General features: G+C 36.7%; 2 protein-coding genes across 3 annotated transcripts in view; one reads left to right on the top strand and one right to left on the bottom strand.

Annotated features, from left to right (window-relative positions):
• Positions 1-15,839, bottom strand: part of man2a1 (mannosidase, alpha, class 2A, member 1) — a 40,872-nt gene extending 25,033 nt beyond the window's left edge. The window contains exons 1-6 of the mRNA XM_056745203.1: positions 15,449-15,839; positions 13,232-13,489; positions 12,344-12,488; positions 9,050-9,221; positions 4,936-5,063; positions 2,804-2,977 (exon numbers count right to left, since the gene is read on the bottom strand). Of these exons, the coding sequence (XP_056601181.1) occupies positions 2,804-2,977; positions 4,936-5,063; positions 9,050-9,221; positions 12,344-12,488; positions 13,232-13,489; positions 15,449-15,574 (1,003 nt within the window). The 5' untranslated portion in view covers positions 15,575-15,839. The remainder of the gene's footprint in view (positions 1-2,803; positions 2,978-4,935; positions 5,064-9,049; positions 9,222-12,343; positions 12,489-13,231; positions 13,490-15,448) is intronic.
• A 22-nt stretch (positions 15,840-15,861) lies between these two features.
• On the top strand, positions 15,862-25,828 carry pja2 (praja ring finger ubiquitin ligase 2). 2 transcript variants are annotated; one of them, XM_056745205.1, is made up of 10 exons: positions 15,862-15,988; positions 17,242-17,426; positions 18,097-18,288; positions 19,865-20,798; positions 21,109-21,282; positions 21,786-21,971; positions 23,253-23,367; positions 23,879-23,993; positions 25,159-25,274; positions 25,371-25,828. In XM_056745205.1, exons 3-10 carry the CDS (start codon positions 18,099-18,101, stop codon positions 25,488-25,490), a joined length of 1,950 nt encoding a protein of 649 aa, XP_056601183.1. In that variant the 5' UTR covers positions 15,862-15,988; positions 17,242-17,426; positions 18,097-18,098; the 3' UTR covers positions 25,491-25,828. The 2 variants fall into 2 exon arrangements, with proteins under 2 accessions (XP_056601183.1, XP_056601182.1); XM_056745204.1 differs by having other exon boundaries at positions 21,106-21,282.
• Positions 25,829-27,228: the final 1,400 nt, after the last annotated feature.

Below are 27,228 nucleotides of genomic sequence, written 5' to 3'. Positions count from 1 at the left end.
AGTGTACTTCCCCATGAAGTACTGGGTAGTATAAGCTAACTCCATGGTATAGGTTTAGCTTTAAGGGTATTTTCAGGGTTAGTACCTAGTTATTACCCAGTTATTATATTTACTGGAATAAGTACGCACTATGTACATGGGAAACAGGATTGTAAAATAAAGTGCTACCAAGTTCTTTCTTCTGCAGAACACAAAAAAGATATTTTGAAGAATGTTGGTAACCAAACAACACTGGCCCCCCATTGTCTTCAACCATATCGGCATAAACGCATTTCTAGAAATATCTTCTTCTGGGTTCCACAGAAGAAAGAAGGTCGTAGAAGTTACTGGCTGCGACCGAAATCACAAACTCACTGAGTAGGTGCTTGATTTCACTTAGTACTTACTTAACAGGGGCTAAAAGGGTACGCATTGCTTTACCTGGATGGGTTTAGTATAAACGCAATCCGGATGTTGTCTGCCATATTGACGTGATCATGTGGCGTAAGATGAAACGAGCAACTTATTTACATGGCTCAACGATCTGAAGAGCGATTTGGTCGAATATTGCAAGCATGTGACGGAAATAACGCCTCTTACCATATTTAGAACATCAGGTTCCAAAGCAATTGTACTTAACGGTACGCCCACCATACTTACATCTGCATTTGGGTGGTCTTAGTCAAATCATACCACGAAAGAACTGACGTAGATTTATAGGGGTGATTATTGTGTTTATTCGTTTATGTAAAGACGTTTGAAATTGTCAATTTTACAACTAAACAAAATCAATTTTAATGTTACTATATGCTTTAATGAAAGTCGGCTGTGACTGTTTTGGGGGCTGTGAACGGTATTCTGTCCCGTGGGGTCATGGGATAGAGAATTATCCGAAGTTTCGGAGGCGGTGTGCTTCTGAATCTGGTCGTAACAAGTCCAGGAATTTCTTACCTACTCTTTTATAAATACTCGTGATTCGGACATCTGTTCACATACTGTTTTCTCCTACTACAGACTAGGTTAGCACGTCTCAATCTCGCGTGAAATATACCCCCAACCTGATATTTCTCGTCTAATGTTTTATGAGTACTGACGTTTTCAGACATACTATCTCTTCGGCTACTGCCCTTTGCCTACTATATAGTATGGAAGTATACAATTTCGGACACAGCCTCTGTCAGTTCCCAGCACAAAGCTACTGACTCATAACCCATCAGCGGTTAGGCACACGGGATGTCCCAAATTGACATCCGTGTTGATGTTTTGTCAGTGAGCCAAAGTAAACAGATGTTGGTCTTAATTTCGTTTGAATTGGGAAGTTAATGCTGACAGTACAGGTTTGGGCCTATTGCAATGAAACGGGTACAAAGATTGCCAGAAAACACCGCTTAGTACCCTTTAGCTGAATAATGAGGTGCTATAACAGCACCATAGATCTCTTATACACAGAGTCAATTTACAATTTTTGTTGTAGTAGTACTAAAAGGCTTCTGCTAAGAGGTGAAAAAGTAGGAAATATATTGTCCAACAAAATTTCTGAACCTAAACGCCTCACATCACAATTACGATTTTCTAACTCGAACGCAGAAGTTCTCAAGTGACCTTGAAGAAAGAGTGAAATTCATTGCAATTAACATCTTACACACTTTATGTAATATTATAGGTTATATAATAGTATTATGGTGGTGAACAATAGAGGTTGAGGACACAAATACTGCTTTTGCCACGGTCTCATGTTGCATTAGTACTATAAGCCGTTGTTGCAAAGTATGACCTTTAATTTGCGATGTGTACACTAATTAGTGGTGGGCATAGATTAATTTTTTTAATCTAGATTAATCTAGATTCATTCCAAGATTAATCTAGATTAATCTAGATTAAAATGGCTCATTTGAATTCTGCCGAAGGCATTCAGATTATGTGTGCTACCCAAATAATGACTAAAAGTAAGTCTTTGAGAACGCGTTTCTCAAGCCAGGTGGCGCATTAGACCAGGGGCTCATCTCCTGTTTCCAAAATGCATCACAAACTGCTTGAGAAAGCTGTTCTACTATGATAATTGGTGATGAAAATTAAATTATGTTCAATAAGATGAACTTGTGTTTACTTCCGCATTAGCTAAGGGATGATTTGCGTTTAGGTGGTTCTTGAGACTGGAAGAGCTCCTACAGTACATTTACATTAAGTCATTTAGCAGACGCTTTTATCCAAAGCGACTTACAAAGAGTAAGGGAGCAACAAGCGATATGTCATACAGGAGCCATAATACATTAGATCTCAATACAAAGTTACTGGTTTCAACTAAAGCTAGACCACTACCTGTTGAGAGAAAGTGTTTTTTTTAAACCAATTGCGCATTGCACAAGGTGCAAACAACCTTAGTCTTGTCGATGTTTGTTTCTATTGGGAAGCTTCTTAAAAATTAATATTCCCTGAAGCAAACCCGGCGGCTTCATAGCTGCATCCATGTTAGCACGTCACGTTTGATGTGGTAATTACACAGTAACGTTATGTTGTGTTCAGACCAAACGCGAATGGCGTGTCAAGCGCGAGTGATTTATATGTTAATGCAAAGAGCCAATAGACCTACTTGCTGCGCGAATCAAGGTGAAAGTCATCATATCTTGCGTAGTATAGACCCAGCTCCCAACCCAACTTTGAGAATAGATTAACGGCGACATTTTTTTTATCGCACGATAAGAGTCTCGCTGCGTTAACGCCGTTAACGCCGTTAACGGCCCACCACTAAAACCAATACAAAATATTTACAAGTTCAGAGTTATATGGAAAGACACTGTAGATTAAAGATGAATGACTGGCTCACCCCAATTCTGTCTCCAGAAAAACTCTAGTGTCTTCTGAGAAGAAAAGTGTTTCTTCACTGAGTAGTGCACTCTCTGGATCAGCATGTTAGACAGGCCGGCTTGTTTGAGCAGGTATGCCTGGGTAGGACTGTGACCGAACGGATCCACAGCCCAGCCCGTCTTGGGTTTCACTCCTAAACAGAAAAGGTAAAGAGCGGGAAAACAGATTTTAGGATTATATTCAAATATGAATTAATTATTCAATATTTGTTGGCAGCCATTGGCTGCAAATGTCTTTTGTCAAACAACATGGAACATCTGGAACCCTAAGTTAAAACTGTATCAGGTTGTTCCCTAAATGGGAACTACAAACTACTGTTATTGAATTATGTTGCTAATTTACATCAGCATTGAATGAAGATCAATGAGAATAAAATGTACAGTTCATCCAAAAATGAAAATTCGGTCATCTTTACTCTCCCTCAAGTTGTTCCAAGCCTGTTTAAATGTTGTTGTTCTGCTTAACACAAATAAAGATATTTGGACAAATGTTTGTAACCAAACAGTTCCATGGCACTGCTGCCTGACTAAGTGATTTGTTCCCCATATTCTTCAAAATATCATCTTTGTGTTTGGAAAACAAGTTTGGAACACCTTTTGGGCGAAGAGAATTTTCCTTTTTTGGGTAAACTCCCCCTTTCATTCTAACATCATACACTTTACCACGTTTAAATGAAAACGCAACTTTAATGCAACTTCCTCTTACAAATCTGAAGGCTTATGATTGTAAAAAGACTGATGTTATTACAAGTGACTGCACATATTACAGAAAGGTATTTTAAATGGGTATTACATTCTAAACAAATGGCGCTACCGAATTAGTTACAATCTTATAAGTAGTCTCTAAGCCTAGAGTAAACATCACATCCCCACTTAAAGACTTCCAAAACATTTTTTTAAGTCTTTGCTTACTGTTATTCTAGGTTTGTAAACTTTGAGGTTATCCACATTTAACGCTTTGGAGAAAAGAACCGAAATATGAATGACTTCCTATCTTTCACAATAAAAGAATACATCAAACCATTTCATGGGTTCCTTAAGAAAGAACTCACAAACAGCTGATGCAACCCTACCTCCAAGTTAAGTCCAGTTAGGGCTGATTTCCAGTATGATCACATTTTTGGGTGTGGTATAGAAAAAACGGGCAAGGATTCAGTAGGGATTTGATTGAGCATTAGAATTAAACTAGATACCCTGGACAGAGACACCTTAAAGATGCTTGCGTTTATATTTCTGCCCACCTGTCCATGGGTAACCCTTCGCTCCGCAGTTCTCCTCAAGGTAATACAGTCATAATGTCATACGGCATCCTCCACTCAGTGAAATCTTATTTGGAAGCCTAAGACTCGCTGTAGTCTGCGACTTTTCAATCAATCTATGTTTGAGAATCCGTCCACTGACAGCTAATAGATCAGGAGAGCAGATGGTAGAGTGGATGTGTGGAAATGAAAGCCAGGGCTTTGCTCCATATTTTAATATACTACTTATAAACACACAACAAAAGTCTCCCAAAGGCATTTGAGTCAATTTCTGTATCGTAAAATGTTAAGGAGCCAGAATTCCTTGTAGTATCTCCGTTAAAATTCAGTTAGGGCTTTCACAACTCACGACTTGAGCTGTGGTTTATTCCGAATTTAAAGGGATAGTACGCTCATGAATATAAATGTTGGCTCACACTTATTTCTTTCCAAGCTCGTATGACTTGCTTTCTTGTGTGAAACACAAAAACTTGTTTATTAAAATGTCCACCCTGCTCTTTTCCATACAATAAAGTATCTGGTCCCCATCTACTGTTATTATATGGTAAATAGCTTCTTTGACATTCTAATAAACTCCTTTTTTTGTGTGTGTTGCCAGATAGGCAGAAAGTCTTGCAGGTTTCAAAAGACAATTATGTGTGAGTAAATGAAAACAGGATTTTAGGTGAAATTTCACTTTTTATAGATGCTAAACTAGATATTACTCGAGATATAACCCTTCAGACAAAAAAACTGTCTCTCTGGAGTTACGAGGGATACAGGAAGTTGGATAAACGTGGTTCTATTTGCGGGGAGATATCAGGTAAATCAATCAAGGCTGTCTATATACATACCCAAATTGTTTTCCAGCCACTGGTGGCCTTCAACTAGCTGATCTATCAAAGCAAAGTAGTGAGTGTTGGCTTCATCAGGCATCACCCAGCCTCCTGTAGCAACCTCCAACTGACCGTTCTCGATCAGTCTGCATCAGAAAGAAACAAAACTGCATTCACAACTCATTGTTTTTTACAGTAAGGACAGGAATTGGTCAGATTGTGAGAACAGGGTATTGTTGTAAACTAAAACTAATAAAAACAATCAAAAATATTCTTTGTAAAACAGAAGTATGAACAGAAACAGAAAAATGAAATAGAAAAAATGCGAGCTGTCTTTAAATGGAGTCAATAATGGCCTACAGTATTTTGAATCTAGAAAAAATTCAATCTGGAAAAAAAACCCTCCTCTATTTGTGCCATGATTGATTTTATTTTCAGTTTAAAATAAAAGTTGCATTTTCTGTTGAAAAACTAATTTTCAAGTTACAGATTTACACATTCAAAAGACATTTTCTGACAAATTGACTGGCCCTATTTTAAGGTTGCGTTCATGGAACGAAGTTCAATTTAAGTTATACCAAAAGACTAATTTGAGAGCAATATTATTTAGGTTTCTATTTATCATATTCAAATGAACTTTTTTTAACACTTTTGGCACGAATTTGGGTCCATATCTTCCCAAAATAATAGTCTCAGCTGTTAGTCTTGTTTAGAAAAAGATGTCGATAAATCTGTGATAATAATTTCAAATTCGGTGCAGGTTTTGTTAATTCCCAAGGATCTTTATAACAAATGAGTAAAGGCATCTCTGTGGGACGCTGTTAACAAACATATACAAAAATATGTCTACTTTGTTCTGTGTCATTTTCATGATAATCAGTTTGTGTCTTGCTTTCCATTTGCTGTGCTTAAGATTCCATACCTTGCAAATAGTTTTCTGTGCTTGTGCAAATACGTTTACAGTGCAAAGAAAGGCTAACCAAAGCCAAAAGTAACCAAAAGTAAAATAACAAGAACTTTGAAAATGTCAGAAAACTAGGCGTTTTAAACCTTAAAAGATATATGAAACTCCATTAACCAATAGCATGTACTATATCGAGATGTCAGGAGGAAATTAGTCTTTTTTAAATAAGAAACAATCTTTTGTTTAATTTTTTTGTTGTACATGAACCATGCCCTATAAGAAAAGTAACTTTTACTTAAAAAAGTGCAAGTGTCTAGTTTGATTTTCTGTTGTCCAAGATAAGAGAAGCCTCGAGGCTTTTCTGCATTTTTTATCGACAACTTTTTTCAGGATTTTAAAAGCACTTTCCCCAGATTTAAAGCTTTAAAGTAACTACTTTTTTCAGATTTATTGAGCCGTGCCACAATTATTTTCTTCAACAGACAGCGGACACCCTGGGTAATAGCATCTCTTATTAGGAGGAGAATTCTTCAGCCCTGATTGCCAGTCAGCAGCTTTTCTTCGTAATGCCGCATATTTCAGCGGCCGAATCGTATTGCGCGACCCTCTGGAGGCCGTTAATAACACAGAGACGCCAGCAAAACAAAGAACACAAGCTCAGCATGTTGTTGACAGGAAAATTCATCTTTATTTTTCTGTCTAAGAATTATTATGAAACTCTCGTTCCAGTCGTGGTGCTTTACTGACCAAGAAGATGAGCTAACTGGAGAGTTTTTGTTTGGGTTCTTAACACCCTTCATTAACCTCAAGATCCGTTCCCCACTCTTTTTGAAATCCTACAACATGTAAACTTGTGCTGATGAGGTGATAAGGTAAGCAAAAAGCTATAGAATTTGTGATATGTCAACTAAACTGCTCCGCCTTTTCGAGCTTTGCTTTGGCCCCAAACGAAGAACAAAATTTGGAAATTGTGCCATCTATATTCTCAGCTCGTGGCTAAACGTGTACATCCTGTAGAACACGAAATCAGTTTGAGTCAAGCTTATACCTTTTAGAAAACATGTTGACATATGATATTCAATTAACATAAACATTCAAGGAAGGAAAATCAAATCTCGTTCCCGACGCTCGACATTAAAAAAAAAATGTATCCCAGCATCGATAGAATTTATAGACTAATCTGCAGTTCCTATTTTCCGTAACGCCGCGAACAGACTTTAAGGGCACAGGCGAGTTGATTTATTCTGAAGATAAAAGTGCATGTGGCATTATGGCAGACCTTGATTTGGCGGATATAAAATGAAATAAAACCTGCTCGTGCCTGCCAAAAATCCTGATTTCGAGTCTGTCAAGGCCATCTTGGAACTTAACGGAGGGGTGAATGTTCACAAAGAATAGAACCTGGTTGCTTCACACTTCCAATACGTATCCAATCAATAGTGAATAAATATTGGTGTGGGATATTTCATTTGGCTTCAGCCTTCACCTTAGCCCATTTGAAAGATGCTCTAATTTGAATTCTAACCCAGAGCAGAAATGTTTATTGCATTTCCACATTGGATTTGTGTCTTTCCCAAGGCTATGCTGGCATAACTTCTCATGAATACTGCCAATTCTGCATATTTATACTACATTTACAAGCCATCAAGCCATCTCCAATGAGTCTTGACCTTGTGATCGTATCTAATGCGTATCATCAATATGACACATTTTCATCTTTTTATGATAACATCAATGAGCTGCAATTTAATGGATTACATAAATAGGTCATTTATCTAATCATCTTTTTGATTACTTTTCTAAAACGTACAAGAAGTGACTATTATAAAACACTGTTGTACTAAAAGTACATTTCTTGGCCTCGTTAACTATTAAAAGGGTACTTTTGTACAGTCTGGACTGCATGTTGCTGATTGTTTTTTCAGATTATTTCATAAACTGTCACCTGAGAACTAGGCAATAAAGTAAAACAAAACCTTAAGCCTCATTAAAATGGGAACAAAAGCACAGTAGAGTCCTTTGTTCTCTGAGTCCCTCCTACATTAGGTCTGAGTGTGATTGGTGCCATTATTGAATCCATTATATAAACACATGAAGATTCATGATATCTGGTTCGGTAGTGCGACAGTAGAAATGTATCAAGCACTAAAGATTCTGTTATATTGTTCTGTTATAACACAACAGATATACACCTGGAAAAACAATTAAGAGACCACTCCAAACCAATTTATTTCTGCCGAACATTTAAAAACGGGACAAACTGGTTAAAACAACAAACGACACAATGTTGGCAGATTTGCAATTGAAGCAAGTTGGACTGAAAGTGCCACAATACATGCAGAAATGTTGATCTAACTTGAGTGGTCTCTGTGCATCTATCAGTGGGCAGGACAGCTTTATGTTATTTATATATGAAAGTGTTGAAGAATATGAACGAAGGAGAAAACATGTAGTTGGATGTCTCTCCTAAACAACTTGAAGTGCCAGAAATTAAAGGGATTGTTCACCCCAAATGACAATTCTGTCACCGTTTACTCATCCTTAAGTTGTTCTAAAACTGTATACATTTCTCTGTTCTGTTCAATACAAAAGAAGATATTTTTAAGAATTTGGGAAACTAAACTGTTCTGGGCACCATTGACTACCATTGTATTTTTTTCCTTACAGAAGTCAATAGTGCCCCAAAACTGTTTGGTTACAAACATTCTTCTAAATATCTCCTTCTGTGTTCAGACACAAACTAGGGGGTGAGTGAATGATAATAGAACTTTCCTTTTTGGGTGAACTGACCCTTTAAGAAGTATGACACAGAGTTTGGTTTTTCTAATGTGTCTCATCCAATCAAAAATTAGAGACAGAACTTTCTGTTATAAAATATTAGTGAGTCTTTTATAAAGTCTTTTATAAACTTATATTTGGCTGAATGTGAGCTATTATTTGGCTCCGTTCTAATATTAGCTCTTGGCTTGCATTCATCAAACATCAAATGCATATAAAAACAAATGACAAAGTATTTTTTTATTATGAATTAAACCCTTTTATAAACTGGATCGATCAAACACAGGCATTATTATGGGATTAGTAAAATAAAAGCCATTTTGGGATGAGTTTAGCACGAAAATAACTATACTTTGAAATACATAGATAATGTGATATGAACTACCCATTCTGTAACATAAGATTTTGGTGAACATAAGATACCGTCCACACCCAGACGGAAAGCCTCACCTCTTCAAAGCATCACGTTTCTGTTCATCGATGTTTTCCCACCATTTTGAAAAGTAGGAAATCTCAGACCAGATCATTTTCATCTGACTGTTCTCGTGTAACTTAACCACCATGTTGTTGAGGATGTGTTGCGTCTGGTCTTTATAGTAGTCGTCAAATGTCTTCAGCCAACCTGAACCAAAAACCACAAACTTCATTTGCCAGAAATTGCAACAAGTGAAAATACTTATTTTTACATTTTTTTTAAGATTGTCGATTTTCACCGTGGTCCTATGATTTTGCACCGCACCAAATGCAGTAACAAATTAATTTGAAATGTGATGGTTGGACATACAAACAGATAAAAAACCTGTTATGTTTTAACTATTACACTCAATAGCCTGTCTGCACAGATGACAAGATTAATGTCAAATTAATCTTTAAAACTTTAATTAATCTCAATTTATCTTTTAATTGATCTCACACCACAATTACTCAACGGTGATGACTGGTGTAATATCTGGTGTTTAGTTTGCAACTCTTTATAATAGTGGAATTGTTTCCCAAATGAATAACACACAGTTGAGTCAACTACCAAAACATATTAGTGCATCTCCACTGAGTCAACAAAAAGGTTTGGGAAATAATGTAAGACCTCCCCTGGCAGCACTGTAATCACTTTACAGTTTTACTAGTTGAGAAACAACACTAAACCCAAAGGGGTTTTCCATATCAACTAACAATAAAAGTCTCAAATTCCAACTAATGCTTCAAACCAACAGAAGTAAATATTTAAAGATGAATGGTGTATTTTCTTTATTCCTTTCACATCTTGAATAGACTGGGATACATTTTTAAACCTACTGCACACTTTCTGTTGCAGAACAGAGTAAGTCTGTAACTGACCTAACAGCTGATGTTATATGGATTTATACTTTTTTGAAGCATGTGGTACGACTGTGTACTAAAAAGGTTTACGAATAAAGATAGCAGTGATGCAACGAAATTTCAAAAAAAAATATGCCGTTATATCTGGCGCCTGCACCTCTCTCTTCTGTCCTCGCGCTCTCTCTCATTCCAGCTGTTATCAAAGGACGACCATGTAAGCGCGCCATAATAAAGGCTGAGACTAATAAATATAACAAGAACAGCTCAAAACCAGCGGACAGAAAATGACACACAAGTTTTGTGTGATGCGCGACTGCGGAGATCACGCAACACGAATCCTGTGTGTTTTAAAGCTCAACTTTAAACTCAACAAGCTCTTCATATGTAAATGATCAGCGGAACGGTACACAGTAAGTGATGATGTAGCTCACGTGAACCGTCATCCGACAGGTGCTGATCTCACTGAAGCTCATTTTAAGCCTGTTCACATGAACAGACTCTCTGCCCCACTGTGCATGTTGTTATCATTAAAATGATTGTGCACAATATATACATTTCTTGTATAAGCAAGAGCTGTGGAGTTTGACTATAACTTTACTACTGTTACGCATTTAATAATTCCAGAATAATTCTTAAACAACAATGTTTAGAGGATTTGTAAAAAAATGTTATATTTGATTGTGTTGCAATGACCAAGGATTTTTTTTTATTTTGTATTGTTTTAAAATATGTTCTCCTTATTTTTTTGTGGTTTTAGTGTGTGTAATTAATAACTTTTTCAAAGTAATTTTCGGTATCGGTTTTCGGTCAAGGGCATTCTACTGTAATATTTCTGTATTGATTTTGGCCCACAATTTTCATTTCGGCGCATCACTCATAAATATAAACTTTTACTCATAAATAATAAAGCAACCATTCTAAAAACTTCAAAGCACAAATATGCAAATTCATTTTTCAGACAAACAGGCAATCCCACCATTGGTTAAGGAGGAAGCTGACGTGCCAGACCGCTCAAACAACAAACAGCCATGTTTTGACAGTGCCACTGTGTTTTTACTTTACATAACTCAACCTACAAACCCACGACACACTATATGTATAGGGCTGTGAGAAACAGTCGTTACATATCATGTCTAACAGGAAGTGTATCCCCATTCATCGAAGGGGATTTTCATGGACTGGTCAGAAGAACTGGTTTCCCCACTAAAATCAAGTTACACAGTATGTAAGCGTGAAGGCATCAAGTGATCCTAACACTTTTCAAGTTGAGCTATTCTTAGCAGGGACCTTTTTAAAGCAAATCACGTCAAAATTGCTTTCAAAATTTTTACCCATAATGAAAATTGTTGAAAAATGCCAAAGTAAGTATCCCAGCACAAAATGAACATGATGAGGATGTGGATAACGTTAAATGAGGTAACATTAATCCATGTCATGAGGCTTGTTTGATTTCATTCTACGCAACGCAAACCGATCGCCTGATGACATCGCAGAACTGAGCGAGTTATTTTTCAGGGGTCGCAAACTCCGGAGTAGTGCAAACGCCAGGCGTAACAAAGCAACTGTTATGTGTTTTTAAAGGAAAACGCACAAGTATAAAAAAAATACTTTTATGCAAAGCTTTTATTTCCTCACATAAATCAACCATGTGTGTGTTTTTGAAAACAGGATTTAATGTAAGAATTACATTAAATATTATATACTGTAGAACTTCAGTTCGTCTGTTTGTGGATTGCCTAAAATACATTTTCATGTCACCGAAAAAGCTGTATTCTTTCAATTTTGTGTCAACTAAATGTTCAAAACCAAAATACAAAAGTATTATATGAAAGTCTAAATAAAGTTTAAACGTACAATGTAAATAACAGCTGCTTAGTTTATATTGTAGGTGTATGTTTTCAATTGAGTTTTGACAGCATGCTGCGTTAATGCAACATATGTCAATTATATAAGGATTCCTTTCATAAAGCTCTAACATCTGCTATGCTCACCCCCTTGACAGAGAACTTCAATATTTTTACGAGGATTTATGAAATATCTCACAGGCAGGTTTGGCCTTGTTATTTAAAACAGCAATTGTAAAATAATGTCTGAAAACATTTAAACTCTCCCTGGCATTACGCTATAAAAACCTTTTTCTACCTTTTAATGACAATTCAGTGCAATTTTCGACATACTTCTCATAAACGTAATGCTTTTTTTGGTAATCCTAATTATTTGCAATGGTGATTCACATTATCATTAGTGGTATACAGTAATGTTTTACAGTTTTATTGCAAAATGTCTGAAACTGATCTAAGCTGATGAAACATCCAACACATTTGTTCATTAAAGCTTGAAAACTCTGTCACATCTTAACAGTAGTTAAACAAGTCTATTTTCACTTGATAATAAAACGACAATGACATGATCAATGTTTTGACTCACCGGGGTCATTGTGAGAATGAGGCACGACAAAGACCTGAAGCGACTCATTATCCCATTCATGTTCCTGATAAGAAATATCAAAGCCTTGTTTCCATACTCCTCCATCAGGGTTATCAAAGTTAAGCAAATCATGAACATCCAGCATCTAAAGACACAAAAAGAAATCATTTTATTAGATTGTAAGCTCATATTCAATAAGTATGTATAGTGTATTAAAACAATGAAACCATAAAGAAGGTTTATATTGTTAAATAGGTAGACACAAGACCAAATGGAAAATCAGTCAAATATTGACGAATATTTTTCGTAATTATTCTCATTAAGGAAATGAATACTATCATGGAGTAATGTGTTAAGTAAAAAATTGAATCCTAAAAGACAAATATATTTATTGTGCTTTCGTGGATGTGACACCAGCACATTTACAGCAAGAATGAACCAGGGGTTTTATACTGCCCACGTTAATTGTTTCAACTGTAATGCACCACAACAGCCAAGTGACCCATCTTATTCCCCTGTGCTACCCACTTGAGGGTAGCATTCCACAGTTTGGGAACCCAAACCTCTGAACTAAAAGTCCTTGCATCGCACATCATGGCCACTCTGCAGAGGCAATGGATGTTTTTACACTTATCCTTACAGAAAACCCCAGGTGGTGCACAGCATGTTGTATTTCTAACTCAAATTTTTACATTTTCTATTTAAAGTATTGCAATATATCGCAAATGTGTATAGTATCGAAATACATAGCAATATATTGTATCGTGACCCATCTATCGGGATGTGTATCGTTTTGGGAGGCACTTGCCAACACACAGCCCTAGACAACACAAACAAAAATTATCATTCTGCCTTTTTTATTAACGCTTTATATATTTCTTTTTCTACCTGTACTCCATCAGCTGCCCTGGAGTAGGTCCGCGCTGCAAACTGGCAGTCCTCTGAGTGAATGGGGAGCAGCACAGGAGCAGGGGGAAGCAGTTCTAAGATCCCCTGACTGATGTTTCTTTCAGGAAACACCTTCCCATCTTTCACAGTTTCCCTCAGGTTAATCACAGAGTCCCTGATGTTGGCAATGATCTCATTGTTCTCTGCAAGCAGTCTTTCTAAGTGGTCTATTTTGTCCTGCAGAATACCAAGCTGGCCCTACAAAATAGAGAGAAACAGTGAGACATAAAGAACTTTAACCTGTCTTTCACAATTTTCAGACAAAGCTATTGATAAGATAGTGAAATGTAGACACAGCATCATTTAAGATAAAAAAAACAGTATACGGTAAACGAGTTTCAAGGGTTAGCGCTTTAGTTACCAAAAATGTCCTTCATGGTAAATTGTACTTGTTTAGCGGCATCCAGGCAAATCGTTTTTTGCATATGTCACGAGTCAAAGCGACACCAACATGGTAGGTAAAGATACTTACAGGCTGGTACATTCTGACAAGAAAAAAGTAATTCCTGATCAAAAGTAAATAAAATGCACCAAAGTGAATTATGAATAACCTGCTTCTGTATGTTAACAGCTTGTCACAAAATAAACTGACATCTTAACAGGTTCACAATGACCATCATTCGAGGCAAGATATATTAAGATTTGACAAAAACCCTTACAAAATTGAACCTTGGTTTATACTATAATTTACAGTCAAACCACAGCAACACCTAATTTAACATGGTCCCACAACAGTTACCATATTAACCATGATATAAAACTATGGTAATACAAATGATGATCATCATCATGCCATCTGTTTTTAATTACTATAATAATTACTAACAATTTTTACAAATGATTTACTTATTAATTTTATTTCAGTTTAGCGACCGATATTTATTTCGTTTCACCAATCATTTGAGAATCAATGAAGTTGATTGTGATCCAATTTGAGCATTAGGAACATAGTATGAAAAATTGCATTGTTAGGTTGAACATAAAAGAAGATATTTTGAAGAATGTAGGACAGCAAACCATTCCAGAGCAATTTGGACTATCATCGTAATTTTGCCTATAGTCAATGGTGGCCAAGAACTGTTTGGCACAAACATTCTTTCAAATATCTGTCCCTGTGTTTATCAGAACAAAGACATGTATACAGATTTGAAACAATTCAAAGGTGAGAAAATTATGGCAGAATTTCACTCAAAAAGTTCTGTCATCATTTACTCTACACCTATATAAAAGTATTTGTTCTGTTTAACACAAAGAAATATATTTGTATAATTGTTAGCAATTTCCAGTTCCGTGACATAATCCACTACCATAGTAGGATATATATATATATATATATTTGTTATTCTGTTTAAAACAAACTGAGATATTTTGAAGAGTTTATGAACACAAACTTGTCTTGTGTACCTGACTACTATTACATTTTTCCTACCATGGCAGTCAATGATGTCACAGAATTGAAAATTGCTTCATTCTTCCAACTATCTATCTCTGTTTTCATCAGAACAAAGTATTTTATAAAGATATGAAATGACATGAGGATGAGCAAATGATGATTTAGGTGAACTATCACTTTAATAGGGACATACGAGTACCGTCGAGTCAATGACAGCGAGAACTGTCAACTGAACGGACGTTTTCACACGCAGTATTACAACGCAAGATACTTTTATTTCAAACGCGTTTTCTTGCGCATAATACGCAAAGCACTTGATCTGGAAATATGTTTACTGTGTCCAAGTGCTGTTTAGGGAGCTCAAAACACATCCTTTAACTGCGAGGAAACGACCTTTGAAAGTTCAATGTCCGCTGCTGAACTCTTGCAAACGTCATCGCCTCCGTCTAGTTTCATTTGCTTTGAAAGATTTTACAAAGTATCCTAATTCGTAAAATGATTCCCACTTGACAAACAGGAAGTGCAAGCTTTGAAATAACACTGCTGTTATCGCATCCAGTATTTTATCAGTTCAGTAATGTCTTTTGAAAGCAGAACTACTGTAACAAACTTGTACCTACCAAACCAATACTACAAAGTTAATATTAACAGACGAACTCTTCGATGACGCTATCGATCAACCCATAACTGTCACCACTGAGTCTCGCTTTTTATGTTCAAATGTATCAGTGAGATAAAACCGTATTTACGGTTATAACACTTACGTTTTGATGCCTCTCTCCGTTTGGGTTTTTGCTATGGTCTATGTGATCCAACATCAGGTATAGAGAAAATACCACAACACAGAATATGCCGCTGCCCAAAATTGTGAACTGTCTGCTGAGCTTCATTCTCACACGAGTGTTACCGAAGGTCAATTCACGTGAAACTTTTAAATCCTGGTAATGGTCACAAGCCGAGCGAACCGCGGTCCCGTAGGTGAACAGAAGTCAAAAGTGAAAAAGTGAGCTCCAGAATACACGAGGAAGTGCTACTTTTCGCCATGAAGAGTTATCGGAAGGATACACCTTCTCCCTCTTCACGGAGCTTCGCTTTGTCTGCCGTTGACTGAACGCGACCGCGATCAAGTACCTCTAAAGTTTTGACGATGCGGAAGAGTTTGTGTGATTCAGCAAATCGTGATGGTCTAACAGGCAGGGGAAAAGCGTCGACCCTGCCCCCTTTCTGCGCTCGCTGCGATACAGAATGATAAAGTGTGTGTGTGGAGCTGCGCCGCCTAACGTAAGATCGACATGCAAGCACAGGTGAGCCCGTGCGTACCATACAGTCTATTTATAGACACCATCACTTCCCTTATTACTGCGTTCAAGTCAAACGGCTCAAATAAACTAAATGGCAACATTAAAATTACATTCAGCAATAGGTGCATATGATCTGTCTGTAACATTTTAACAGTGTTGCTCTTTAAGAAACATATTTAAAACAGTACATTCATTTATAAATAAACAAAGCAATTTGTGAGAGTGGATTATGTTTGTTGTAGGCATTTCTAACAGCGACCCTCCATTGTAATATATACAAATGCCAAAGCATATTGGTAGGATTCATCTGTAATATCTCTATAAATTACATTTAAAAATGGTCCTTAAGCATGACACCTGCAAATAGCTCAAATTCTGTCATCATTTCTTCACCCTTATATCATTCAAAACATGTGGCTCTTTTTATGTGGAACACAAAAAAAGATATTTTGAGAAATGTCTTGTTGTCCATTCAATGATAGTCAATGGGGCCGATGTTGTTTGTTCAAGCTACCAACCTTTTTCAAAATATGTTCTTTTTGTGTTCTGCAGAATAAAGAAGATCAATTACTGAATAACACTGAACCTTTTGTTTATATTTTACCGAAACCTTGTTGATAGAGTTTAAACATCAAGAAAATGTCTGTTTTCGGTTCCTGTTTTAAAAGGGAAATAAACATTTGGGTGTGACAAAAAAAGACAGGGTTTTTGGGAGACGACGAACTTTGTAGGATTTCTGTGGATTCGAATGCATAGACATGAAGCAATTATTCCCAACAAAGGGAGAAGGGATTCATAAAATAGTTACTTTATTTACATTTTCATGCATCCATTTATGAGAAATATGCTTCAACAATACTTAATATGGCAATTACATCACTACAGGAAACCATGCACTGAAAATAAAACAAAACTTGAAAAGAGACCTCACATGGTTATTTGAACCACCAAATGTTGATATCTGTGCTGTAAGTAAAGCAAAAACCTTTGGTTAAAACTAGATTTTTTCATGGTATGATTGACATTTTTATGGAATTGCCCGTTTCCAGGTTCTTGGCAGTGTTGTATATTCTGTAGAATAAATAAGCCATTCCTGGCCTGCACCTACTTAATGTTTAATGACGTACCTAGCAGCTGTTTAATTGAAAATAAATTCCTTCCATAAAATAACAGATTGTTTCAATAAATGCGACTCAAACTCATAACGCTGGTGTATGTGTTTTGCAATCCTGTCCTTTTTCCCTTCTGTCTTCCAGGTGGGCTTTAAATTGCACACGTGACGTTGCATTTGGCTTGTCTATGCCTCGCAGATCTCGTTCTGATTGGAGGATCCGTGTCACATGACTCTTAAGTTTCGTGGTGACGTCCGCGGTGTAAGTTGTGACACGAGACGCATCCAGGAACAAGGAACTGTCTTTCAACACACAGCTCATTAAAAAAGGTAAATCAATTTGTGAGGTTTCTGCGGTGAAAATGCAGGCGTGAATGCACGAACGTGCGCTGTAATACACGTCGTAGAATGTACGGTGCTTTGTGACAAACGTAAATTAGCCCGTTAGCTGCGTTGAACTTGCAACGGGGCCCGTAGTCGACTAAAATGATCCATTTGATCTCAAACCTCAAAGTGTGTGTGTTTCTTTAGAGACCGATCACCCCGACAAGATGTTTATTGTATGTCGTGGCCTTGTTTCAGCTCACGTGACAAAGGATCTGTATGTCAAACGGGCTTCATTGGGGATTGTTGACAGACGTGATGCGTTTGCTGCATATACTTGAAAGCAGTTCTGTTATGGGATAGCAAAACATTTCATATATGAACACAAGTCAAGCTAAACGCTTTATCTATCTAATTCTGTCATCATGTAGTCACCCTCATCTTCTGCAATAGCTGTATGATCTGTGTTATGCAAAAGTAGATCTTTTGAGAAATGTCTTAGCGTTTTTATGACCATCAATGCAAGTCAACGGGGGCCATTGTTGTTCTTTTGTGTTCCTCAGAAGAAAGAAAGTCAGACAGGTTTGAAAGACCATGAGGGTCAAATGAAGAAACGATGAAAGACGTTTTATTTTTCACAACATTTGCCTTGAATTCCAGCCTCTGTCTCCCACAGGAATGGGTCAAGAAGCAGGGAAGCCTGCTTGGCCTAAAACAGCTGGAGGATATCAAACCATCTCAGGCAGGAGATACGGCCGGAGACACGCTTACGTCAGCTTTCGACCTATTACAGAGAAGCAAAGACCCACATCCACAGCGGACAGCCAGAGCATGGAGATGAACAGTGGTCATAAGGACCAAGCAATGGGTATGTACTGATAGGTAATAGAACCTGACGAAAATGTTAAGATGTGGTCAACTTAAAGCTCTCAAACTGTAACCATTTATTCTGACATTGTACCAGTTCTTATGGTGAATAAACAGCTTTGTAATGTGCAGTAAGGGTTTAGTAGAGCTGAGTTATGCTTGTGGTGTTTAAATTCAAAGAAATAAATTCACACTGAATCAACAAACCCAGTACCACAGTAAACATACCGCGCAATACTCTCATGGTGTACCAGCATCCCGCTGCCCTGGCCCATTGTTGAGGATGACTTCTTTATCTATGTCACAATACTAATAAGAGCTGTATTTTTTTTCTACATATTCGTAGTTACTTTCTTATAAAGTGAAAAATGAATCCAATGGATGAAGTTATTAAACTAAAGGTGAATCTAGTGTTCATTAACACAGCAAACCAAACTGAATCGTGACAACAAAACCGTGACATGAACCGAAGCATAGCACTAGTATATTGTGACACCCATAGATCAGGTTTGTTTGTTTTTTTGCAAAAAAAATGGTGCATTTGTCACCTATAGAAGGTGAAGACAGAAGGCTTTTAAGTGTTTGAAGAATCATTCATTATTCAAAATTCAAACTAATCATTCTTGTTTTGTTTAAACAGCTTTGCCTAGAATGAATGAAACTAACGTCAATGTCATTTTGATGCGTTTCGTCCTGCTGAGATCCTTCTGTTGTTACTGTATTCGAGACTCATTTACTCAACACTCGGAAAATAACCTCCAATGGTACTACCATGATAAATGGAAAAAATAAGCCCCCTTTAAATTGTTGATGTGTGTTTTTTCCCCATTATATTAATAGAATTAGGATTTTGTTTTAGTTAAAGTGTATATTGAGTTAGCAGATTTTCAGCCTGCTTTATATTGTATCAATGTTGATACTATAGCATACATAAATGAACAATGTTCACTCTTTCTCCATGTTACTAGGACCAAGAAATTAGGGCTGCACAAGGATATATACGAGTCAAAGACTAAAAAGGGTTGAAGCATAAAATTAAGAAATGTTATACTGCTTTAAGTTGTTGTTGTAAAAAAAAAATGACAAAAAATACATCACACAGGCGACCACCCAAATTTTATTAAGTGTGACAATCTTGTCATGCATATTTACAACATAAATCTATTTATTAATTATTTTCACCCCAAATGCTAATTAGTTTTTAATTTATTTTTAATTTGCCACTATCCTTATTTATATATATATATATATATAGACTTATCAATGTGCAGCCCTGCAAGAAATGCATATTTATTACTTAACATAACTTACCTACTTAACTAAACATTGCATTATAAATGGTTAAAATCGGCTCTGTTACATTTTTCTAAATTATGATTTTCCCCCCCTTATTACTATAATGAGTAATTGGGGTCTCCCAGTTCACATGAAAATAACAAAAATGTCTGTTTTTGCTTTATGCTAAATGTATTTTAATTTTGAACAAAATATATTTAATTAAAAGGATCATCCTGAGGTGCATTTTCTTCTTTATATCCGTAGAGAGCCAGTAATAATCACAGCATTTCCCCCTCTAGACTCAAAGAGCAGTGTTTCTTCAGTGCTTCAGAACATTATTCCAATGGCGTCCTCGAATTCAGTCCGTTCTGAATTAAACGCTCCATCAAATCAGGATGGCCGCAGGAAACTGTCTTCATTATGGAGAGTCACGAAACCCCCCTCAAACCATTCCAAGAGACCAAAGAGCGACCAGGTTGTTCCACATAATCACTCTAACAAAGAAACAAATGAACAAGAAAGAGTTTGGCCTGTTACAAAAGAAAAGCCTAAGAGACCTGAGGTTCTGAGCTACATCAACATAGACGCCTACGAGCCTGACAGTAGTGGTGCTGAAGAGGAGGACTCGGGTTCAAATCCATCTCACGCCAGTCATGAGAGACTCAACCGTGTGATCGACAATCTGGAGGACAATGCCGATTCTCTCGATGATTTGCATTCCAATGTATTTACATTCAAAAATAAAGATACAGAATGTTTAGCTCAAGCGGCACCAACAGAACTTTATTGTGATGAACCGCAAAGAACTGTCAAAGAAAACATCGACCAATTGCTGGTCTGTGAAGACCAAGCTCACGGGGTTACACCTGGTGCTGGTTCTGCTTCCTGTCAAAGCACAGGAAATGTGAACCCTGAAGAACTGTTGGTCGTGAGGCCAAAGATCCGCAAACAGACCAGCGAGACCCACCTCGAAAGGAGGAAACATTCAGACAAAAAGGAAGCGAGTCATTTGACAGACTCGACTGTCAGAAACAAGTGCGGCTCTGCACCTCCGGGTTTCCTCGGACAAACAAACCTTGAAAGTGACTTCCTCTTTGATTTTCCACCCATGGCCTTGAGTGACCTCAACTCTTTACAAAAGAAACCAGAGGATTGGAGCAACTCTGCAGTGGGTGGGAATGATGACAACATCTGTGAAGGTCTGGAGGATCCGTCTGTAAAGGGCGAAAGAAGGTACAGTATGTATTATATGCATTATATTTAATGTGCATGCCGAAGTAAATTAGTTTTTTTATGACTTAGTTCATCCAAAATGTGAATTAGATCAAAGGAGACATTGAGGTCAAGTCACCTGAATTTTTTTACCAGTTGTGTATTAAAAATAGTTATGTGTGTGTAGAATGCTTGATGAAGTATACCACCAGCAGGAAGTGATCGGTGTGCCAACGCCACTCTTGGCATGCTAATGCTCTTCAGCTAAGAAGATTAGTTAGACGTCTATTTTGTGGGCTCACGTGTGTGAATGTGTGTGTGTTCCCAGCAGCAGCTCCGAATGCAGCGAGGGCGAGTGGTCGGCCTCATGGACGTCTGACTCTGGGCTGGAGAAGGACAGGTGCAGCAGTGAGGAAAGCTGGGAGACTCTGCCCAGTATGGATGAGCTGCCTGGCAGCAGTTACAGCAGTCAGGAGGAAGTGCCTTCTCTCAGCCTCGCTCTGGAGTAAGCACACATACTCTTATGAACTCTATTCTTGGTGAAAAAATTGATATCACAATAGATAAGATTGCAGTATATGGAGATTTAGCTCAATAAGGATGACTTATAAAAATATGATGTCAGCTTATATAAATGTTTGCAATTTGTATGTTTTAAATTAAAATGAACAACTGATGGGTAACCAGAATGGTTCCTGAACAACTATAATTTTAGTTGTGTATGTGTAAAACGACCAAGGCTGTCGATGGATGAAAATAATCATCAATACCAAAAGTAATGAATTAAAATGTTCTAACATTTATTAGACTCATATATTTACGAATGTTTCATGAATGAGGCCCAATGTGTGTATATTATACCCATACATCTGTGCTGTTCTTCTTATTACAGACAGTATTTAACTTTAATGAAACCCTTTCAATGTCAGTGCATTGATATATAGAAATAAATGGTGAACTTGGCATTCCCGAAAACTATGTATTAACTTTTGTGTTTGTGTGTGTCAGGGAGCAGACCCCTCTGGAGGAGGGTGAGATCCCCTGGCTCATGTATAATGAAGACTCGGGGACCAGTAGCGACGAAGAAGCAGATGGTGTCAGTCACTTTGTTCACCCTGGACTCTTTATCCTGGACGGCAACAATAACCTGGAAGATGATTCCAGCGTAAGCGAAGATCTGGACACGGAGTGGAGGTTAACAATCTTTTGAACAATATCAGATAATGAATGAATAATATATATCTGTACATAGTCAAAGAATCATAATGGATCTAAAAAGGCTTCATTACATTTGTGACCCTGGACCACAAAACCAGTCATAAGTAGCACGGGTAAATTATCGATTTTTCTTAAATCATGAGGATATTAAGCAAATATCATGTTCCATGAAGATATTTTGGACACTTCCTACCGATAGACTGTAAAAATGATGGACGACATGATCTTATTCACTTTCATTGTAGTAAAATGAGCCAAAATGACGGAGTTATGACTGCTGACATTGCGCCGATAATGTCATTTAGAGCAGAGTCTGCGCAGTATTGAGGGCAATATGGAGCCGCTGTATCAAGGTCCCGCCCACATTCCCCAATGAGTCAATCATAAACAAAGAAATCATGTTACCATGCCCATTTTTACAACATATTATAACTAACTAAAACAAAACTCATTAGAAAAATGAACACTTGAATACACACCAGAGTGATAAGAACTAAATAAAATGACAGAAACCATCTTTGGCCAAACTTATTTGAGGTGTAATTGGAATTTCTTTAGTCTGGCGTGATGCCCATTCATTAACATGAAGAGGGCGGGGTTTATGACCTATACTGCAGCCAGCAGTATAGGTCATAAACTGCTGGCTGCAGTATATACTCAATATTTTGATTATCTCTTATCCTAAGTAGTTGTTTTAAGTAGTTGTATCACTGCCAAATATTGTCCTATCATAACAAACCAAAATTGAAAGGGTTTTTATTCAGATGTCAGGTGATGTATAAATCTCAATTAAAAAAACAACAACCTTATAACTGGTTTTATGGTCCAATTTCACATTTATGTAAAATAGAATATTTTTTTTTATAAATAATTGTTTTTTTTAGGGTAAAACTTGTTTTCGTGAGATTCACCAGACAAGTGTGTTTTCAAACTATGTATCCAGTGTGTGTCCAAAACTGTAATCTTTCTTCTTTCTTTAACAGAAGAAACATAATTATAAACACGCATCAAGGATGATAAATATGACTATAATAAGACCTTTATACGCATCCACACCAAAAAAAATACAGATAAATTCAAACAGCTCTGGATTTGCTTTTATCTAGAAAAAAATCACTTTGAAAAATAATATTTCTCTGTGTTATAGTTGTGGTGAGGACATTTAGAATGATACGAAATGAAATGTTTTTATAGTTGTTTTTGTTGTGAACGGGTCGTGTGAGGAAAAATAATCGTCTCTTTCATTTGCTTGTTCAGGTTTCTAGATGAATTTGGTGATGGTTTCGGGATGGCTCAGGCAATCTCCTACGTCGATCATTCTCAGCTCCTCACATACATGGCATTAGAGGAGCGTCTCGCTCAGGCTATGGAGGTGAGAGACTTCTGTTCTTCTTAAGTCTTACCAAACCAGAGGGAGTCTATTTTAGTGCTGTTAGAATGATTGTGTACTCTTACTAAATTAAGTCTGGAGGTCACCAAGAATCTTTATTCACGAAGAATATTTTGAACGAAAAGCAACTTGTTTAATAAAAATGAGGTCCGAGGATGAATAAATGTCCAAATTAAGATGTAACCCTTTCTGATTTCATTTCCTTATTGGACGTCATTGAATGTATGATGAAGAATGTTTTAACACTGCCTGTATAAACAGCTCGGCTTCAACCTCCATTGTAGAAAGGCTTACTTAATTGGCTTTTTTTATCTTTTTAGACCACATAGAGAGAATTAGATTAATTCCGCTTTACAGAAATGGGATTCATTTGATCTTGGATGTTGTGAAAGTTGCATTGATTGCCACCAATGTGAGAAGACGGTAGAAATTAACTGGCTTCTATCTTTATCCAGGGGAAATGAAATATGCTAATGTATTTGTTGGGTTGCAGGCAGCACTGGCTCATCTGGAGTCTTTAGCTATAGATGTGGAGCAAGCCCAGCCCCCCGCCACTGAGCAGATCATCGACTGCCTACCCCAAATCACCATCCATGCTGACAACACTGGTACCAACTCTATGAAACTCAATATTTTTGTCATTAATAGAGCTCTTAAACAATTCATCGCGATTCATCACATCCAGAATAAAAGTATGTGTTTACACATATGTGTGTGTACTGTGCATCATTTTTGTATTTATAAAATCGTACACATACGTATATATTTAGAAAATGGTAGCATGTATGTATTTATTTAAGGGCTGTCAAACGATTAATCACGATTAATCGCATCCAGAATAAAAGTTTGGGTTAACATAATGACATGATAAATACTTATTTATTAAAAAAATATATATATATTAATAAACATTTACATACTTTTTTGGCAAATATAAGTACATACATGTAAACATTTTCTAAATATATACATGTTGTGTACATGTATGTGCTTACAAATAGTAAATGAATATTCAGAGTACATAGACATAGATTATGTAAACACAAGACTTTTATTCTGGATTCGATTAATCGTTTGATGGCCCTAATTTGGATATAATTTAAATGTAGAATTTTAGATTTGATGTTGATCTTAAATGTACACATGCATGTGTACGGGTTTATAAATACAAAATTAATTTGCACAGTACACCCTAACATGTATATTATGTAAACACAAACTTTTATTATGGATGCGATTCTATACATGCTTCTAAGTGTCATAGATATTACATTGCAGACTGTAATAATTGCACGAATAATTCTTATTGCTCCTGCTGTAAAGCAGTTTTGTAGATTGGAAATTGCATAAATATCTGAACATATGAGGCGTGCTGCTGACACACGATTTTCAAATGACAATTTGTCATTATTCTTTATAAAGCGATGAGATTGTGAGGAAAATTGTACACAAGGCTTTTCTGTATATGACAACCAGATGAGAAATATGTCGCATATACGAAATGAACGACTGCATGCTGGTGCTCTAATGTTCTACTTCAGCTTTATGGCATAAGTGTGTTTGGGATGATAAATCTGCCATGGAATACATAAAATGGCCTCAATTTGACCTCTAATGACTGGAATGAATACTTTGATGCGTGCGTGACCGAATCGAGACCTAGGAATATTTGGTTTGATCTGGTTGGTTGTAGAATATGATGAAGAGCCCGCAGGTTGTCTTCTACTTACATTGGCATTCGTGCGCACACGCGCGCTCTCTTCGGTTTTACAGAGCAGGAGCAGTGCTGTGCCATCTGCTGCTGTGAATACGTCAACGATGAGATCGCGACCCACCTGCCGTGCCGCCACATGTTCCATAAACTCTGCATCACTCTATGGCTCAGAAAGGTAAATATGACAATTTCTATGTATTTATATACGTTCTAATGAAATAAATGATGTTCCTCCTTAATTATGGTAATATTGGTGTATTTTGTTGTACAGTCTGGTACGTGTCCAGTGTGTCGTCACGTTCTGACCCCAGCGGTGACCGAACCTACATCTTTAAACTCTGAGCACGAAACACCGCCATCCAGTCACAATGCATCTGGAGGAACGTGCTGAACCCCCTGCACCCGTCAATCAAATTATTCCACAGAGAAATACTCCATAATAAAATAATCACAAAGATATTTCCAACCGATATCTTATCGAGTGACCGATTCAAAATATTACAGATTCTGTATAACCTAGTGACTTTACGGCCCGGATGCGGCCCAACTAAAAGTTATTTTCTGAGAAAATATGAATACGTATATATTCATAGGAAACATATTTATTAATGTTTCATTTCGAATTTGTTTTTGTGCATCGTCTTAACATAATAACCTGTTTAACGTTTCACAGTTCATGTCAAATAATACCCACACACAATTACTCAATAAAAGCTCACGCTTGGTGTAAATAAACATCTGTCTGTCTTAGTTCAACTGTTCGTGAAAGGAATGCTCTGACAAAGAAGTTCCCCAGGTAAACTCTCTCCATTGATGTTTCATATTTTTGGAGATGTAAGCAAACATATCTTGAATATGAATGATCATGGCTGTGCGTTGTATTTCAATGTGCTTCACAGCTGTATAAATCATCAAAATGACGAGCGCTGAATAGGTAGTTCTCACTAAAGCACATTCGGGAGCAATATCATTTCTAAAGGACCATGCTAGTGTGGCTGACAGTCGGAAAAGTGGAAAATAGGATGGCAGAGGACTATAAATATAAGATGGCTTTGTGCCATTTAATGCAAAGGCAATTGGCATGTATTCAATGTCATGTTATTTAGAGGCTGCAGCTGATATCTGTGGAGAAAAGACTAGATCACCCTAGAATAATACACATGGAAAGGCACAGATGTGTGGTTGAGGGGAGCTGTAACCCACACAGATTACTTTCTGATGCACACGCTGACGGATTATTTAATGAAAAATACAAAGGAGTTTATGAAACACAGTATGGACACTATAACACTTTATAATTTGTATGTATAAATCTTTTAGCAGATTTCATTGGATAAAGCATCAAAGATAAAGTACGGAAATAACATGAATAGGGCGCAAACTGGTAGGATGCAACTTTTAACAGTATGGGCTCAAAAACAAAGTATTATCCAACAAAGTAATAACAGCATGAAATCCCATTAATTTCATGATTATTCAATTAATTGCAATTTATATGAGTTGTATGAAACCCTGTTGAAATGACACGTATAACAAATATTAAGTCATTTAGACGATTTCTAAAGCATTATGGAAATACTATCTCCCTAAAGGATAAAGTTGCCTATTGGATGGCAATAGTACATTTTCCAGGTGATCTATTCAGTTTTCTTCCACTTTTACACTGGTTATTGTTAACTGTATTTATAATGCATACCCATTCCCAAATTTTAAACAAACACTTTTTTAATCTATTATCGATTTTAATATTGAAATCAACATTAGTCCCCAATCCAGTCTAGCCCCTTTTTAATATTTTTTTTGGTTTAAAGTAGGGCTTAAATAAGATTCCTCAATTGATTCCTAAAAATATATGGGAGAAATCTTAAAATATATTTTAAAAAAATGTCATGCTTATATTTATGTTTATTACCAAACTGAAATCACAAGTCAGCTTTAAACTATATTTAAACATGTTCCAAAGTTTGGTTACGATACAAAGCAGAAAACAATTATTTGAATAGACAAACAACGTTTTCTCCTTTCACCTCCTAGGAAATTGACTAACAAATATCCCAGGTCCTATTTTGTACCCTTTACATAAAACTGCCCAGATAATAATTAATCGTATTTCATTGATTTCAAGATAC

Source organism: Triplophysa dalaica, chromosome 4, assembly GCF_015846415.1.
Source record: "Triplophysa dalaica isolate WHDGS20190420 chromosome 4, ASM1584641v1, whole genome shotgun sequence".
Taxonomy (NCBI): Eukaryota; Metazoa; Chordata; class Actinopteri; order Cypriniformes; family Nemacheilidae; genus Triplophysa; species Triplophysa dalaica.
Note: the sequence above shows the minus strand (reverse complement) of the source record. Positions and strands in the feature narration are given on the sequence as shown.

What these genes read in the sequence shown, in the direction of transcription:
- pja2 (XM_056745204.1), top strand. Translation starts at nt 18,099, where the DNA reads ATGGGTCAAGAAGCAGGGAAGCCTGCTTGGCCTAAAACAGCTGGAGGA. An exon ending in CATCCATGCTGACAACACTG is followed by an intron (nt 23,994 to 25,158) that starts GTACCAACTCTA and finishes TCGGTTTTACAG; the next exon opens with AGCAGGAGCAGTGCTGTGCC. An exon ending in TCACTCTATGGCTCAGAAAG is followed by an intron (nt 25,275 to 25,370) that starts GTAAATATGACA and finishes TTTGTTGTACAG; the next exon opens with TCTGGTACGTGTCCAGTGTG.